This window comes from Trichoderma virens, assembly GCF_000170995.1.
Source record: "Trichoderma virens Gv29-8 chromosome Unknown TRIVIscaffold_91, whole genome shotgun sequence".
Taxonomy (NCBI): domain Eukaryota; kingdom Fungi; phylum Ascomycota; class Sordariomycetes; order Hypocreales; family Hypocreaceae; genus Trichoderma; species Trichoderma virens.
Window position 1 is genome coordinate 1,691,687 of NW_014013658.1, and position 16,389 is coordinate 1,708,075.

The window sequence follows — 16,389 nt, forward strand, 5'->3', positions numbered from 1 at the left end:
CTACCCCGGATTCAGTCCCACACCACGCGCTCGGACAAGTAGTGCAACATCTTAGCTATGGATCTAACGGATGGTGTCGGCCCAGTGGGAAAGCAAATGCGTCTCCATTCCGCGACTCTGGCCAGTGAATGCCGCTTTCCATGGCTGCAAGAGGCAGATCTCTTCCTTGCCGTTACCACTTACCGAGTGGCCAAGAGCCAATCGGCAATATGCTGTTAGCTTTTATTATGCGTGCGTCGACTCTCTACTAGGGGCGCGATAATTCCGCCCTCATCTCGGGGTTTGAAGCCTCGCATGAACAATCGGCTCGGCCTTAAAATAGTGATTTGGGTCCGACAGTACTACCCAAAGAGGCATTCAAACGGGCTTCTAGGACTTCCTGCCCATGTCTTTCGACAATGTAGCGCTTAATCAAATAACCGCCATCCTCGGATAGGTTGATCTGAAATTATACACACATCGTTCAAATAGTAATGAGTATGCTTTCACATTAATTTCCCTAGCCTTCTTCCGACTTTCCTTCGCCTTTTTCGTCTGTGGCCTGTCCATTCAGAGGTTGGTCACCACTAACACCGCCATTATCATCACCATCGTGCCATCCAGATATCAAGTCATTGTCTGCCTCTCCTTCCTGCTCAGGATCCCACCCTTTCAGTACTCTTGATGCCGCAGCGCTTCCAACAATTGGCAACTTTTTAATACCGATCTTCCGAGCTGCCTCTGGTATAACATCAGGATCTAGGGCTCCGATTTGGAACAAGACACTAGCTTGATCCCAGTATACATGCTCATGGTACAACTTTCCTCCTCTCATAGTAACAATGCTAACCACAAGAACTTGAACCCGCTTTTGTGTGGCTGGAACTCCTGGCAGAATCCAAGGCATTTCTTGCGTGTGCTTGAATCGAACGTGAATTTCATCAACGATGCGGTCGGCTCCAATAGTTCGAGACAATAAAGTTAATTTGAGCGACTTTGGATTCCCAAAATATTGAGAGTAAAATTCCTGGAGTTCGTCGGCCCCAATACCTCCAGTCAAGGTAGGAATGTAAGTCACATGCGGACTCCTATGTGTCGTGTAGCTGGCCATTGTAGGGTTAAGGCTGTGGGTGAAGAACTTTCCTGGATGGCAATATCAGCAACAAAGGCTATTACAGCGTAGATTTTTTTTCAGAAGATACCTTGCAGGTTTTCCTCCCAAATTTGCTCCAAGTCCACCGTCTGTCCAAATGCCTTCCTTGCCGCAGCCAAACTGCGACTCCATGCCAAATCCGCACATATCGTATCATACTCATCCAAGTCATGCTCTGCAAATCCAGGCTGTGCCTGATAGGTATAGCCGGGATATGCAAGACGAAGCAAACCGCCCGTACCGATTCCGGGTTGTATGGTCTTGTGTGTTGTACGTCGTTTGCCTTGAATGCCAATCATTTGTGACTGCTTTGTGACGCCGACGTCTTCCCCAGCAATCAAGTGTACGAGAGCTGAGATATTGCTTGGGAAATGGCCCTTTGGATCTGGAATAGCGGTTGGATAATATGCAATGAGTAGTTTGAGCTTGAAATCAGGATTATTATCCATAACATGGTAGTGCTCGAGGCACATGGCCGCAGCATCGCCGTATGCTACCACAGCTCAAATTAGCTTCTTTTTATTGGCTTTGGAGGACATGTGTCAGCTTACCAACGATGCCGAAAGTCTCAAATGAACCCATCTCATTTCCTCGGAGTCCTCGAAGCTTTTGCAAGTATTCATCTCCACCATTACCCATGGGGAGGTATTCGACGTCAAATCCTTCAGCTTGCCATTCGGCGATAGTTATGGCGTCAAACTCATCACTCTCTGCTGTTAAGTACAATTTTGGAGGTTGTCGCGGAAAATCTTTGGAAAGAAAATTGGGATCTCTGTGATCTGATACATTCTGCGAAATGATTCGTACATTTCGCCCTTCTGCTTCTGGAACAGCAGCTTTAATTAAATTTGCAGCGTCGATACTCATGATAATAATTTGGCAACTAAAGATGGCAACTGGAATGATACAAGTTGCAGTCAGTAGTTTAATAGCCTTGATCGCTCAAGAGAGCGGCAGCAATAAGAAAGATGAACATTGACGCAACTATTCGTAATGCGCAGCTCATGACGTCAGGCCATCGCGTCCGATATTGGAAGTGTTTTCTTCGGCTTGCTGATCACATCCCTTTAGGTGCAACTATGCTATAGAGATGCTGCGCTAAGTACCTCTTTGCCTGTGTTTCTAGCACATTCACCAGTTAGTGTTAGGCGTAGATTGGGGCATGGTGCGCGTTTAGACTTGAGTCGCCTAAGCCATTTATCGTCATCTCCCAATGGGGTTACATATGGTCAACTATCTTGTTTCTGCTGTGAGTTGAAGGTGATAAACATAACAATAGTATCTAGTCTTTTTCTAACAATATTAATTAGCTTGAGAGCGGTAGATTGCGCTCTGAAATCTTTAGTGATTAGAAATTTTGGCGTTGCATGAAGGTTTTCACTTTAGAAGTCCGCGTCTAAACTGTACATAAACGAATTGAATCCATTGACGGACAAGCGCCTTGTCTATCTGCTCGCTCACACTAGCACAAATCGTCCTTTACTTTTAGTTTTGTCCGCGAAAATCTCACCTTCCATGACCCCATCGCAATATGCTTCGCCTATATACCGATATTTGTCGCTTTGAGTTTCATCATTAAGCTTCCTTAGAATATGTGGCGTAGTTCCACCATGGAATATGACTATACAGTCTCCCATCCTCATATCCCCTGGTCCTATCCCTATATAACCAGCTGTTGTCCGATATAGTCTTCGACCCAGATTTTTGAGCATATTCGACGTGAAAATGTTCATATCTGGGCTAAAACAAACATCTGAGTCAAGTCCTATATTTTCAACGCTCTCGCGGGAAGGTCGCAAATCCATTTTGCCGAAGCGGCGACGATATATGACATGCTTTGATGCAAACCAAACTCTCGCCGAGGCGGTGCAAAGACTAGCCATGTCTATAACGAAATCATGAATAGCTTGACACGCGACTTTTCCCGCTAAGACTGGATTTAGTGCACAGGTTCGTAGACTCTCCATCTCAGACATGGGCTCCCAATACCAAGGAACAATTCCTAGTGTTCGATAGATACGTGTGATGTGATAGGATGCGATTGCCTCGTCCGACCTGATAAGTCGTTCTCCAAGAATATATATATTGCTGCGCAAAGCTTTAAGTCTTTCAATGCCAGCAGTTATGCCGAGACTCTGAGTGAAATATCGATAAGATAGGCCAGAATCACACAAGCGCAGCTGTAATCTAAGTTCCATTTCGGGATCATGGCAAGAGGGATCTCTGCTTTGAAATGTAGCAGCGTGTGCTTGGGCAAATTTTGAGACCTCATCAAAAAACAACTTTGCTGAGCGATAGTCAATTTGCTCTGCCACTTGTGCATCAGACTGTGCGTGGTGCAACCGTGTTCCCAAGTCTGAAATTGCGTCCACAAAGATTCCACTAATATGAAGCTGTGGATGTTCGTTTTTCATGAGGACAGGAGCTTCTGCTTTTCCTCCTCCAGCTGTAAATGTAGGTTCTTTCAAGGCCATGTATCCTATGGGTATAGTAAGATTCATTGCCCAATCCGGTACCCATGAGGGTAAGCCTGGAGTTTTCTTCGGCCGCTGGTTGAATAAGAGAACATCAATATTCTCTTGCAGAAGTAGCGCCGCAATCTCGGAATAAGTTTGAGTGATTTCAGCCCCATAATCCACACGAACTTGCTTTCTCAAATTATCATTATCTGTTGTTAGTCCTAGTAAGCCGAAAATACGGTCTTGTTCCAGTGTTGCCCCGATCTTCTTTTGATCGTCATTGACGTTGTACTTCAACACGAGGTCATGTAGGCCTTGCCTTACTCTCATTTGGTGGATTGCCTTTCGCTCTTGAAAAATCCGTCTAAGTCCGACTGTCTTCCCAAAAAGAGCATCTCGCTGACGAAGCACTCGCTGAGGCATAGCTTCTGTAAGGTGCCGCACCCAGTGCGTGTTGTATATGTTATAGAAGAGTACGCCTGATCGAAAGCAGTCAAAGCACAGAGATTTACTGCCGCACACAAAAACGACGGCAGGTGCTAGACAGGCCTCTTGGATAACCCACAAACGATTGAACCAATTTCGGTCAAGTACATCGGCAAAGCCATCCAATGGGAAACGGTCACCATATCGATGAATCAATTCCAAAATATCGTCTCGATCTTCACGTTCTTCTTCGTTCACTGACAAAGCTGGATCCATTACGGCGTCGAAGACGTGCATGAAATGACCCACTCGAGGTCCCATGACTCGGCTCAATACTCCTTCTTGAGACATCTCCTGAACAAGATCAAAATATCTGTCTGATTCTCGAGTTGGAGGGCCTAACCAAACAAGGGTGCAAGCGCTTTTTGCGTATATATCTTGCATAAGTAGTACTTGATGACCCTTCTCGTTGCGGTCCTCTTGGTTGATGCAGATTTGATCAATAAAGAGGTATTCGTTACTATTGAGGTAGGCCAGATGGAAAAGTGCATTCTCCAGTGCTGGGAAAATATGAAGTTTGAAAGATTCTCCATTTTCTTCGACAATGATTTTCCGATTCGGCGTTGTCTGACCTGCTGCCACATTCCAAGCGTAGGAGAGGGCATCATAATGGACACCAGAGTCAATATCAGCCTCAACTAGCCTGATGCGGATGGTGCCTTGAGTTCCTGGAATAACCGGCGGTTTTGGAGGGAGAAGCTGAACCAAGCGAAATACCCTCTTTGATGGAGAGATGGGGGAATACTGGAAAGGCTTCAACGGCTTAAAATCGAAGAGCGACATTGTGTTTCGTTTGAAGAGTATTGATGATGCCCAATCCAAACTGCGCGCCGCCTTATCGGTGTTTTTATTGAAAGAAGAACTAGTTCAAGATATGGCTTGGTTGTCCCGTGATGCATTTCAGCCGCAATATTGATTTCTGCATTATATTCTGCCTTGCCTTGGCGAGGCGCACAAGGTGTCTTGGCAAGTACGTACTCCGTATAACGATCGTATATAGAATACTAATACTGCTAGTAAAATTAACCTTAATTTTAATAGCGCTTGCGGTTTTCTGTTCATGAGTTCTGAGAATACATGGCCTCGACAATGATGAGCACAAATATACATGATACCTTTAATGGCGACCAATTATTTCATGCCTTAATTTGAATTGTTACCGCCATTATACAGCATCGAACAGGCGAACGACAGCAATCCGCTCGCTGTCTTCTTAGTCCACAATCCCTACATTGCAAGCGAAAATCTACAGTGTAATTAGCAATATTCACCTCTATTCGCGAATAAGCTACCCCGCTCATTTCAGACGCACACCATGATTGTTATCGGCGAGTTAGAATTCGTCTCTACTGATATCATATGACTAATACTAAGTGGTCTCTGTTCCGTGATTTCTTCACGCCTTCTCAAGTGCAATGGCTTCCCTGCGGCTCACGCTCTGCGGGTCAAAGTAAGGCTTCTCGCCCAAGCTCACAGATCTTGATCCAGTCCGCTCTCCAAGCCCCTGGTTGATATAATCTGGCGTAGCGGCGTGGTAAACGCTGCGGTTGTCCCAAATGGCCAAATCGTTCACATTTTGCCAGCGATTGCGGACCTGTAGATCATGATTTTCGACGATCAATCGCACGAACCAATCTAAGAAATATCGCGATTCGTCATCAGACAGGCCGTGGATATGCTGGACGTGATGGCCAACGGCAAAGACACTCTTCCACCCAGTCACAGGATTGGTTCGAATCACCGGGTGAATAGCTTCCAGAACATCGCCAATATTTTCGGGGGCTCCTCGAGGCGTGGAGAAGAGGGAAAACCCATTGTGATCAGCAGCCTCCTTAAAGCCTGGTTGTGCGTAGTAGGCAGTTAGACCATCTAGGAACTTCTGCAATGGCTTAGAGATGCGATCATAGAGCTCATATCCGGAGGCCCAAAGTGTATCTAAAAATTCTCATTAGCTTATATAATACCAGGAGATTCTGTGGCTATCTGATTGTGCATACCTCCGCCCGTTGTTGGCAGCTCCGTCAATCTCAGCAGCGCATAGTCACTTGGGATGGGCTCAAAAGTGATATCGGAGTGCCATTGTGACTTTTGACTCTGGCGCTTATTAGTCTTCAGAAAGCGATCCGCATAAATCTTCTTAGCCTGCTCCGAAGAAATGACACTAATTTCATTGTCTTCAACGCCATGGTCACGGGCACCATTGTTAACTGGGTGAATGTGCAACCCAGACGTCGCTGGCTTTCCGCTGAGTTCGCCAAGGCGCTGTACGAGCTCTTTTTGAAGGTCATTGGTAATATTGTCCTGCTTGCGGAAGAAAACAACGCCTCTTTGGGATACTTGCAATAGTGTAAGCAAATGGGAGGTAAAATGAAAAGGCAATAGAAGGTTCTCAAAGCCGTACCTGTGATGGCCAAATCTCTCAGCAACTCATCCGAATTAGGTGCCCTCAGCCATTCAGCCAGATCAACATCCACGAATTCCTTTCCGATCACTGGAGTAACTTCAAACTGCCTGAACTGGTCAAGTGCTCCGCTCAGCTTCAATGGCTCCCGATGTCCAGTCTCAAGATTTGGCTGGACTTGAGCTTTGAGATTTGCAGGCTTCTGCTTGAGGTTTTCAGTGACTTGAGTCACGGTTTCTGTGACGGATGGTGCCATTTTACTTTGTATATCTTTCTAGTGGGAATACCAAGGGAAAAGATATTAATTTATGGTGTGGATTGTGAGGTATATACCACGTTGCACGATGTTTCGGTGTGTGTATTGAAGGCGAGAATGTGTAACCAGTTATATACTACAATGGGCTATATAATTCTTGCCCAATGTAGCAACGGCCTTCTCTTATGCAATTGTGCAACACTGCCTATAATTTCATCATCTCTATCCCCTGATATTGCGCGTATCTTATCATCTATTGATTGGTAAGATATTTCCATATCACGCATCCCAGCATCACCTGCGATACATGAGCCACGGATGTCGGCTACCAATGAGAGCGATATATGTCACAATATTTCATTGTCCGGGGTTACAGCTTATCGGCGTTCTGGCATATCAAGGATGGGAGATGGTGTCTTCCCCGCGATTGCGTGCCGACCTGAAGTTTGACGCGATCCTAGCGCGAGATCACGAACGCAGCATCGCGCAATTTGACAGATCATCACGACATGCTAATGGCGAGTATAGAAACAGAAAAGTAAAAAAATTAAGATAACAACACGAGCAGCCTCAAAGTTAGAAGATCTCAGTTGCTTTGTTTGATGTTATACCATAATAGTATGTATCGTGGGAAGTAACTTGACATCAGAAGATTTTCATCAGTGTACATGTATTTTGTCCTATTTCGAAAATAGAACAGCGCTAATAATGGTATCAAGGTCTATTTTACTGCACTATTCATCATCATATGACAATCCGTAATCGTCTAAAGACAGTGAGTGAACTTGTGCAGAAACAACGGCTGTTTGCCACTCTGAAATTACTTGCGCTGATAAATGTCAGAAACGGTCTTTTCTAGAATAGCGTAGCGTAGGATGGCATGAAAACTTTTAATGATCACAGAGTTCTTGGTAGTGTCTATGCCTCAAGATGCTGGGGTATGTTATATTGATAGTGGAAAGTCATTTTGCCTTGGATACAGAAATTAATGCGTCACAAACAAAATTACTATCTGGTAGAATATGCAGTGTAAGTCGTGAAGCCGGCAGCAAACGACAAAAACAATTAGTTCAGGTAGCAACATGGGGATTTTTTTTTTTTTAAAAAAAAAAAAAAAAAAAAAAAAAAAAAAAAAAAATTTGGTGATGCGTTAGTCCGCCATTGTATAACAATACGCTACAATAGCTGGCAACTCACCTGGCTATTATAAGAAATGATACTAAAAGTGCTGCTAAAGCGAATAAGAGTGGGACTTGTTTCAACTAAATCTAACGCTTGGACAGAGAAAACATTGTTTCGATCCGGAACATTCTAAGCCGATGTCGTTTGCCACTCTTGTCAGCGCTAAATCGATTGACCATCGCTAAATTTAGCGCTTCAGCCAACGCAATTTGATTTAAAGGCGATTTTTGGTATGTACCCATTCAGTTACCTGAAGGCTGTGCTAGCTGACAGGTATTAAGCTGGAGCAACTGGAGCAACGGAAGGATAGGAACCGAATCCGTGGCAAGATTTTCTAAATATACTTATTGTTATGATGATTAAGTGGCAATATGATGAATTACCTCGATTTCAGAGATATTTAAACTTCATTGTTCTGCACTGGGAATATTGCCATTATCCCATTCAATTTATAGCCACTTGTAGCCACTACATCACTCTTTTATTACCTTGAGTTGCATAAACATCATCAATTATATTCCACAAACTTCACACTTCACTTACGAAATTCCAACTTACATATATATACACACTCAACATGAAGTCGTTCTTGGTTGCTGTTAGCTCCGCTGCTATTCTCCTGACCTCGGCCAGCGCTCTTCCTACAACCCACTTACCACGCCAGGACGACAGCTGTTTTATTCGGATAAAGAATGGCGATGGTGATGCTTCCGTTGGTGTCAGTATCTTGGCCAATGCCCTTTTTTCCACCATCAACAATCGGCAAGTCAATGCCGGTGTGAACGCACAAGCCGTCACATCTGGATGCATATGCCAAGCGTTCAGCGATGCTGCCGGTACGCTCAAGCTTGGAGGTATCTTTGATGACCACACACTGGCTAGTTTCACCGACGCATCCAGTGGAGAGGTTGACTCAACAGCTGATCAAGCTGTTCCAATTGGCTCTTTCTGCTGTGTTACTACGCCGAACACAGAGCCAGTCTGCTCCCGCTCCGGGACTTGGACGCCACCTCCGCCGCCTCCTCCAACCCGGACTGTGCGTGTCCAAATCAACTCGGTAGATGATTCAGCCGTGCAAATTGAAGTTCCAGCAGATGGTTCGCCATTCGCTACCTCTTTCAACATTGCCAACGCTGTAGAGATTGTTGATATTGAAGGCTCGAATCAAGGTACCTGTCAGGCGTTCTCCGACGAAGCCGGCACTATTGCAGTTGGAAGTCCCTTTGGAACCGATCTGGTATTCCTGAACGGCGGAGCTGCTGCTAGCATACTCTCTCTTCGTTGCAATTTATCATCCTAAGTTGACAATTTTTTCTTGCTTGGCTCATTTAAGTCTATAGATAGAGTAGATTGTTTATACATATAGAGTGCATAGAGGTGGATCTCGGGATTCCTCTTCCGATTAGATAGACTGACGGGCTAAGGCGCACAGGATCTGCATATTTTGAATTTGTTAAGGAACCTATAGTTAATGATTTTTCGTCTTTCCTTCACCCGACGATCTGCAATAACATGGTTTTATCTAGCACTAAAGTTCAAGTTCTAAAGGGAATTTAAACAGTTGTACATTGATGACCATTGGAGCACTTTTCACCTGACATTTTGTTGAACACGGCTCTGGCTGCTTCAGAACGATGCCATAGCACATTAACTTACGGCATGTCTGTTGAATCCATAGGGCGGGGTAAATGTACCAATATATGTGCAGATTAGAGGCCCATGCCGCACGCACGAATCACTGTTCTACGGCATTATATTCTACGTTGCATAATCGGATGACTCAATTATTGCGCCGTGAATCCTCCATCGACTGGTAACATAGCACCTGTAATCCATCTAGCCTCACTGCTTGCGAGGAACACAGCAGCCCCAGTTATATCATCTGGCATACCGATTCCATGCAACGGGTGGCGCCGCCTAATCTCCTCAGCATCGTGAATCTGGGTGGTATTAACAAATATTGCTGTTGCAGTGTCTAGTTGAAAATTCTTTAGCAATGAATCGATTGGTGCACATGAATGAGCAATTCTGGATCACTTACATCCAGGGCAAATAGCATTGCAATGAATACCATCTTCAGCATAATCCATCGCAATCTGCTTTGTTAAATTTGCCACCGCTCCTTTGGAAGCTGCGTAGCATGCTGTCGATGTCATTAGCCGTTGTTCTCTACGCTACAAGCTCCTGCAAATCAAGTGGTCTTACGTATATATCCACCACCGACTAGACCAAATATAGAAGATATGTTGATAATCCAGCCACGGTCTCCCGAAACGAGCTTGTCTTGGGACAGCATTTGACCGATAACATACTTGCTAACCAGAAAGACTGATTTTGTATTGACTGCCATTGTCAAATCCCACCACTGCTCCGGCGTTTCGTGAATCTTGAGAGCTTTCTTTCCAGCTTCGATGGAAATACCGGCGTTGTTGACCAATCTGTAGAACTGTCCGGTTACGCCACCATTACAATTGAAAGCATCTATCAAAACGAAGGGGCTGTCTTCTTCTTACACGTCAATGTGACCATATTCTGCAACCACCGCCTTTACCATTGCCTCTACTTCATGGGCATCGCTCACATCTGCCTTAATGTATACGGACCGTCCCCCGTTCTGCCGAATTAGCGCATCAGTATCGATCGCCCGTTCAGCTTGTACTTCTTGCCGAGCATCGGGTCTCAAATCAACGCAAGCAAGAAATGCACCCTCCCGAGCATATGCCAAAGAAATAGCTCGACCAAGTCCAGAAGAGGATCCGGTCACGATACAAACTTTATTCAGTAGACGCTGGGATTGCGTTGTTTCCGCCATTTTGATCGAGTGGGTTTGGTGCATGAAAAACGTAATTGAGGTTGTTATTGCATCTTTCTCCTGGCTGGATTGCTCGGTGGTTGTGACGTATATGGTAAAACTTCTAGGGGAATAGCCGTCTAATAAATGGTATCGGCAAGGGCTTCAGACTGGTCATCTATTGACGAACTCTTTTTCTTGCGTAGGATGGCAAACAAAACTCGTCGGAAGACTTGCCTTTTGGCTCGGCTAACTTTCCGTCACTGTAACCGAAGCAGATTACATTAGCATTAGGTGCCTGCTCCCACAATGCGCTACTGGTCTTTTCGGGTTTAGTTCCCTAGCCATGATTTTCTAAGTAAAAATCCAGTCTGGGTCTTTGTCACTGCTCCGCCGGGCCAGCAGATCTGCAATTCGTGAAGCATGGTGGCTTGTCGTCCATCCAAGATCCCGCTCAATACTAGACAACAACTCTAGCACGACCTGAAGGTCTCGTGAGTCGGTAAAGACTTGTCCCGCCACAAAAAGGGCCTGCACAGAGTGCACGCGCACTGAATCTGGAGGATTTGTCAGGCTGATGCCACAAATTTCCCGAGCGTGGCGGAGAGCCTCACGCTCACTTTGTCGATATGAGTCTAGGCGCGCAGAGACGGACGAGCGGACAGCTGTGGACTCTTGGGGTTGATTTGTTAATAACAAAATGCAAGCCATGTGATAGCTCTGCATTGTTGCGGCGCATATCGGTGCTTCGTACCATATCTTCTCAAAACTCAGAGGGCAATTACCGTCCCCCTCTTCTACTGCTCCTGTCATGTCCGCACTACTGGTTCGAGCACTCGGGTTGAAGCTAGCTGGGAGGCTACAGCGCCAATTCTGAAGCTCTCTGGTAAGGAGATTCCATCTCTCTAGTAGCTGTTCTTGTGTCACGCCAACTAGTGGTCGTTGACCCGGTGGGAGAGCATAGTGCTTAGGATTGAGGGCATCTCCAGCAGCGATATGGTTGGCAATTTTACCCAGCAGCCAGACCAGCTCGTTGCTTCTTGCGTCTTCTTCAACATCAGCAGCATTGGAGATATAAAAAGGCATAAGTGACCCATGCTCATCAGTGACGAGACCTGCATTTTGCCACAGACGGATGTCTTTCAAATCCAGTCGTGTTTGCGTTTCGCTAATGACTATTAAGAATCAGTAATGTGAGGCTTGGAGTATGCGATATAGGAAAGAATCATACAAGAACAGAGCAAATCCTGTCTGGCTAGGCTCCAGAATATTGGTCCCGACACAGCCGCCCTCGGGATGGTGATGGGAGAGCCTAAAATTGACTCTGTATCCGATCTCGGGCTAAATAGAGGCAGAGCGCTGAGATGGGCACTCCAAGCTGTACCAGGTGCATCCATCAACTCATATGTGCACAGTATTGTTATAGAAGCAAACAATTCTTCTTTATCAGCATCATCTGTTTCAAATGCTCCCAGATTGATAGCGATTTTGAGATGCTTTATAGCATAACCATAGTGTTTGGCAGATTGATACTGCCAGTCAACTCTGTCATCGAACGGCGAAATGACAGTCCGTCTCTCGTCTGAAAGCTCTTCACGTCGTCTACGAGTGTTTGTTTGACAATGGCCCAAGTGCTTGGCTGCGAGAGCGCACACCGCAGATTTCAACAATGGCTTTGTAGCGGCCATGACTGTTACTTTGTGTGAGAAGTAGGCTCCAGTATCAAAAGTATCCATCCTAAACCCATCAGATTTTTGATCAGTCAAAGAGTTAAAGTGACATTCTCACCATTGTCCAGGCCCTTCCTTGAAGTGTCGCAGTAATCGCAAGGCCAAGAGGTTGTCATGCAAATCATGATTTGGCCGAGGGATAACCAGCGATTCATCCCCATCCGGAGCTGTTGGGAAGCGTGTGAGAAAATTCCCATCGCCGGCCGATATTTCACCTCTATCAGCATGAGGTGACGTCGTGGTCTCATCGTCCTGGTTGTGCGTCACCAATTGATCAAGGTCCTCTATTTCACACGGAGACAGGGCCGTGGAATCAAGCTCATATGGATCCTCGATATTAATAAACGTTACTAATCTTAAAGTTAGATGGTCGTTGCTTATTTAATCGACTAGATGCCTTCTGTGATTTCGTCTTACGATGTTTGGGGATACTTAGCCATGTTTGATTGTCATCAAATGGTTCGCGAGAGTCTACGCTTTTCTTTATTTTTCCATTTGATAGCACACTGCTATCGAAAGCGCGAAAGACGGCTCTCTCCACAAAAAGGCAGTCTCGAAAACTCTTGACACAGTTCAGACACACTGGCCTCTCTTCGTCGCACTTAAGTTTTCGATGCCGACAAGTGATGCTATGATCTCGTTTCAGACAAATGCTCCCATAATAGTGCCTAAACTTACCTACCAACCACTGTATGAGCGCATACTACTCCTGTTCCTAGCTTTGCCCATGCGTATAGTACTCTTTGGGTAATGATCAGAAAGTGCCAAGTTTCTTGAGGGCATCGATGCCGATGCAAGATGTGATGGATGAAGATGGTGGTGGCTCAGTGTGCAGAGATGGATTGTGGCAAGTAAGCCGAGATGATGCTGCCCTTAAGTTCGTTCTTTGAAGCAGAGCCTAGTCCTAGGCTTAGGCTGTCCAAGCTAAAAAAAAATCACTAGGCGCGCCGTCGAGAAGTGGAATCTTAGCAAACCAGTCGATAAAATCTAATGTATCCAACGAATGCCTACGGGTAGTGAATCCAATAGATGGATGTGGAACAACTGGAAGTCCCGCATTAGCTGCCTCACATCAAGGAGCATTTCTCGTAATGCCAACACGATCGTAACATTCTCGGCTCGATTGCTTCAACAACAATGGCCATCCACAATCCCCACAAACGGCTAGAGGTCCTTGCACTAGTGGGCAGCCATTTGAGTCTACAAGTACTCGTACGGGCATACTTGTACTGAAAAATCCATCGAGCGACATCGGATTGGCTCGGCTACGTTGCTAAATTTGTGCGTCATGCCCGGCACAGTTGCCTGTTGGGGTGGTCCAGACAGCGAAATGTGAGCCACAAAGGAGGCTCCAATATCTGGTGCTTCTAATGGCAGATATTGGCATACAAGTCAACCCAATGATTGCGTACTCTGGATAGTAATTGTCGGCCCACCTTCCTATGGCATTTGGCATGCTATAATATAGGTATATAGATTTTGTAATGTATCCGCTCTGAGGATGACGCAACTCGGTTGCACCTCAGGCATGTTCATAGTACAGCGCAGATATAGATATAAACCACCATGCAAGACCTTCATATAAGTGTCAAGCAACATCTGTCCGAAAACTCTCTGCAACTTCGCCTCAACTCTGCTTTGTATTATCATCTCATTAGGCAAATTGACTAGTTAACCTGACGCAAGATGTCACAAACTACCGATGTCCTAATCATTGGTGCAGGCATATCTGGGGTCGGTTTTGCCGTGCAGTTGATCCGACAATTTGGCACCAGAAACTTTCAACTTATTGAGAAATCTGATAATATTGGTGGAACATGGTGGGTAAACTCGTATCCCGGCTGTGGCTGTGATGTAAGTTCTTGATCCTCTGTTGCTATTTCTTTACGTTGGCGTCTAATAATAGGTGATCTGAGGCAGGTTCCATCGCATTTCTTCTCCTACTCATTTGCATTGAAGCCCAACTGGTCTCGAAGATTTGCCCTGCAATCTGAGATACATGAGTATTTCACAGAGGTAGCAGCTCAGTACGAAATTCACAAACATGTGCAGTTAGCATCTCTTGTTGAAAAAGCCTCTTGGGACGAATCATCCGGAACTTGGATCGTCATAGTTCGAGACCTTAGGTCATCTAAATTGAGAGAATACCACAGCAAGATCTTGATATCTGCAGTTGGAACGCTATCTGTTCCGCAGAAATGCACCATTCCAGGTGTCTCAAGTTTCCAAGGAAATATGTTCCATACGGCACAGTGGGACCATAAGTTCAATTGGAAGGATAAGGAACTTGTTGTCGTCGGTAAGACTCCCGTTCCATACGAAGCATGTGATGATTAGATACTCAAATTCAAAATCGTAGGAAATGGATGCTCCGCGACACAAATTCTCCCAGAGATATCCTCCGGTCCTGGAGCAGCTAGAATGATAACCCAATTCTGTCGACAAGCACATTGGCTGGCTGAGCGCCCTAATCCAGAATACTCTGGCTTGTTTAAGTGGACGATGAAATGGGTTCCTCTAGCGATTCGTATCTACAGAGCGAAATTATACTGGGATCAAGAAAGAGATTTCAAGGGCTTCGACATAGAAACGGGGGCCGAGATCCGCAAAGGCTGGTCAAAAGATGCCGCTGATTACATCCGTGCTAATGCACCTGCGAAATATCGAGATTTTCTTGTTCCGAAAACCGAAATCGGGTGCAAAAGACGCGTCAACGATACGGGATATCTCGCTTGTCTGTATCGAGAGAATGTCGATCTCATATACGACGATCCCATTGAAGAGATAGTACCAACTGGAGTTCGCACGAAGTCCGGAAAGATAGTCCCTGCAGATGCAATTATCCTTGCTCAGGGCTTCGAGACACAAAAGCCGTTTGGATCTTTGCAGATATTTGGCGAAAGAGGGGTGAGCATCTTGGAACATGTGAGTACAAATCACCAGTGGCCAGTACTATAGCGTCATCTGACTTGATGAGCGTAGTGGGAGCGAGTGAGCGAGGGAGTCCCCTCTTCGTACTTGGGGACATGTCTTTCAGGCTTCCCTAATTTTTTTATTATGATGGGTCCCAATACCCTCAGCGGTCATCTCTCTGTTATCTACACTACAGAATGTCAAATTAATCTTACGTTGCGCATCATCAGGCCTATATTGAACGCCATGGGCACAGAGACATCAATTTTGGCCGTTAATGGGCCATCCCGAGATATCGTTACCGTTAAGCGTTCAGCTGAGAAACAAGATATCGAAATGGTACAACAGAAAGCCAAAAAGCTAGTATGGGCAACAGGTTGTACATCTTGGTTCATTGACGAGAATACTGAGAGAAACACCATAATGTTCCCCGATTGGCAGTATAAGTTTTGGCTAAGAAGTATTTTTGTTTCTTGGGATGATTTTGCCTACAGGACCTCAGCAAAATTTCGTAAAAGAACGGTAAAAGGCCATGCAGGAATTGGAATTTACGTTCGTATTATTATTGCTGGTATCGCTGGACTTGGGGCTCTTTACTTTACCCGTGACCAGATTCACAATCACATGGAAGCAGCGAGGACCTTTGTTGTATCTTTAGCGAAATCAAGTCTGAACTAACTCTTCTTTTCAATCAATTTTTTGAAGCGTCAGTTTCCGCAATTAGTCAAGATACCGCGATCAATGAAACAAATTTCGATTCGACTTGATGCATGTGGCAATACACGGAAGACCACACTGGCTTGCACAGACCGAAAAAGGAAAGTTTGTAGAGTAATACGCTGTTAGGGTTCTATTATGCTATTATCTAGCAAGGATTAGAACCCCCCGTTGATTACGCTCAAGCACGACCATAGCCACCAATGCTTCCTTAGGCTATTTAAGAGCCGCTATTAGGCAGTGTTCCACTTGTATTACAGACGGCAGCCATAATTGTCAGTAGAATGTCCTGCCATCGCATGAATATGCCTCGCTAAGTTTT

General features: G+C 45.3%; 7 protein-coding genes across 7 annotated transcripts; 2 read left to right on the forward strand and 5 right to left on the reverse strand.

The window, feature by feature from the left end:
- Nucleotides 1-499: 499 nt before the first annotated feature.
- Nucleotides 500-1,999, reverse strand: TRIVIDRAFT_196101 (uncharacterized protein; the record flags this gene model as incomplete). The annotated part of the gene is made up of 4 exons (XM_014095010.1): nucleotides 500-525; nucleotides 589-1,122; nucleotides 1,182-1,625; nucleotides 1,684-1,999. The coding sequence occupies 4 exons, from the start codon at nucleotides 1,997-1,999 to the stop codon at nucleotides 500-502; spliced, it is 1,320 nt and encodes a 439-aa protein (XP_013950485.1).
- Nucleotides 2,000-2,589: 590 nt separating this feature from the next.
- On the reverse strand, nucleotides 2,590-4,860 carry TRIVIDRAFT_39487 (uncharacterized protein; the record flags this gene model as incomplete). Its single annotated transcript, XM_014095011.1, has 2 exons — nucleotides 2,590-2,780; nucleotides 2,880-4,860. 2 exons carry the CDS (start codon nucleotides 4,858-4,860, stop codon nucleotides 2,590-2,592), a joined length of 2,172 nt encoding a protein of 723 aa, XP_013950486.1.
- A 613-nt stretch (nucleotides 4,861-5,473) lies between these two features.
- TRIVIDRAFT_39626 (uncharacterized protein) lies at nucleotides 5,474-6,734 on the reverse strand (the record flags this gene model as incomplete). The annotated part of the gene is made up of 3 exons (XM_014095012.1): nucleotides 5,474-6,012; nucleotides 6,075-6,413; nucleotides 6,479-6,734. The coding sequence occupies 3 exons, from the start codon at nucleotides 6,732-6,734 to the stop codon at nucleotides 5,474-5,476; spliced, it is 1,134 nt and encodes a 377-aa protein (XP_013950487.1).
- A 1,759-nt stretch (nucleotides 6,735-8,493) lies between these two features.
- Nucleotides 8,494-9,216, forward strand: TRIVIDRAFT_64898 (uncharacterized protein; the record flags this gene model as incomplete). Its single annotated transcript, XM_014095013.1, has 1 exon — nucleotides 8,494-9,216. The coding sequence occupies one exon, from the start codon at nucleotides 8,494-8,496 to the stop codon at nucleotides 9,214-9,216; it is 723 nt and encodes a 240-aa protein (XP_013950488.1).
- A 484-nt stretch (nucleotides 9,217-9,700) lies between these two features.
- TRIVIDRAFT_40025 (uncharacterized protein) lies at nucleotides 9,701-10,728 on the reverse strand (the record flags this gene model as incomplete). Its single annotated transcript, XM_014095014.1, has 4 exons — nucleotides 9,701-9,891; nucleotides 9,958-10,059; nucleotides 10,122-10,354; nucleotides 10,430-10,728. 4 exons carry the CDS (start codon nucleotides 10,726-10,728, stop codon nucleotides 9,701-9,703), a joined length of 825 nt encoding a protein of 274 aa, XP_013950489.1.
- A 384-nt stretch (nucleotides 10,729-11,112) lies between these two features.
- Nucleotides 11,113-13,008, reverse strand: TRIVIDRAFT_115119 (uncharacterized protein; the record flags this gene model as incomplete). Its single annotated transcript, XM_014095015.1, has 4 exons — nucleotides 11,113-11,882; nucleotides 11,939-12,444; nucleotides 12,496-12,787; nucleotides 12,855-13,008. Coding segments are annotated over 4 exons (1,722 nt in total), but the record flags the coding sequence as incomplete, so codon positions are not given.
- Nucleotides 13,009-14,123: 1,115 nt separating this feature from the next.
- Nucleotides 14,124-16,117, forward strand: TRIVIDRAFT_196105 (uncharacterized protein; the record flags this gene model as incomplete). The annotated part of the gene is made up of 5 exons (XM_014095016.1): nucleotides 14,124-14,291; nucleotides 14,358-14,736; nucleotides 14,797-15,362; nucleotides 15,420-15,861; nucleotides 15,963-16,117. 5 exons carry the CDS (start codon nucleotides 14,124-14,126, stop codon nucleotides 16,115-16,117), a joined length of 1,710 nt encoding a protein of 569 aa, XP_013950491.1.
- Between the last annotated feature and the right edge of the window lie 272 nt (nucleotides 16,118-16,389).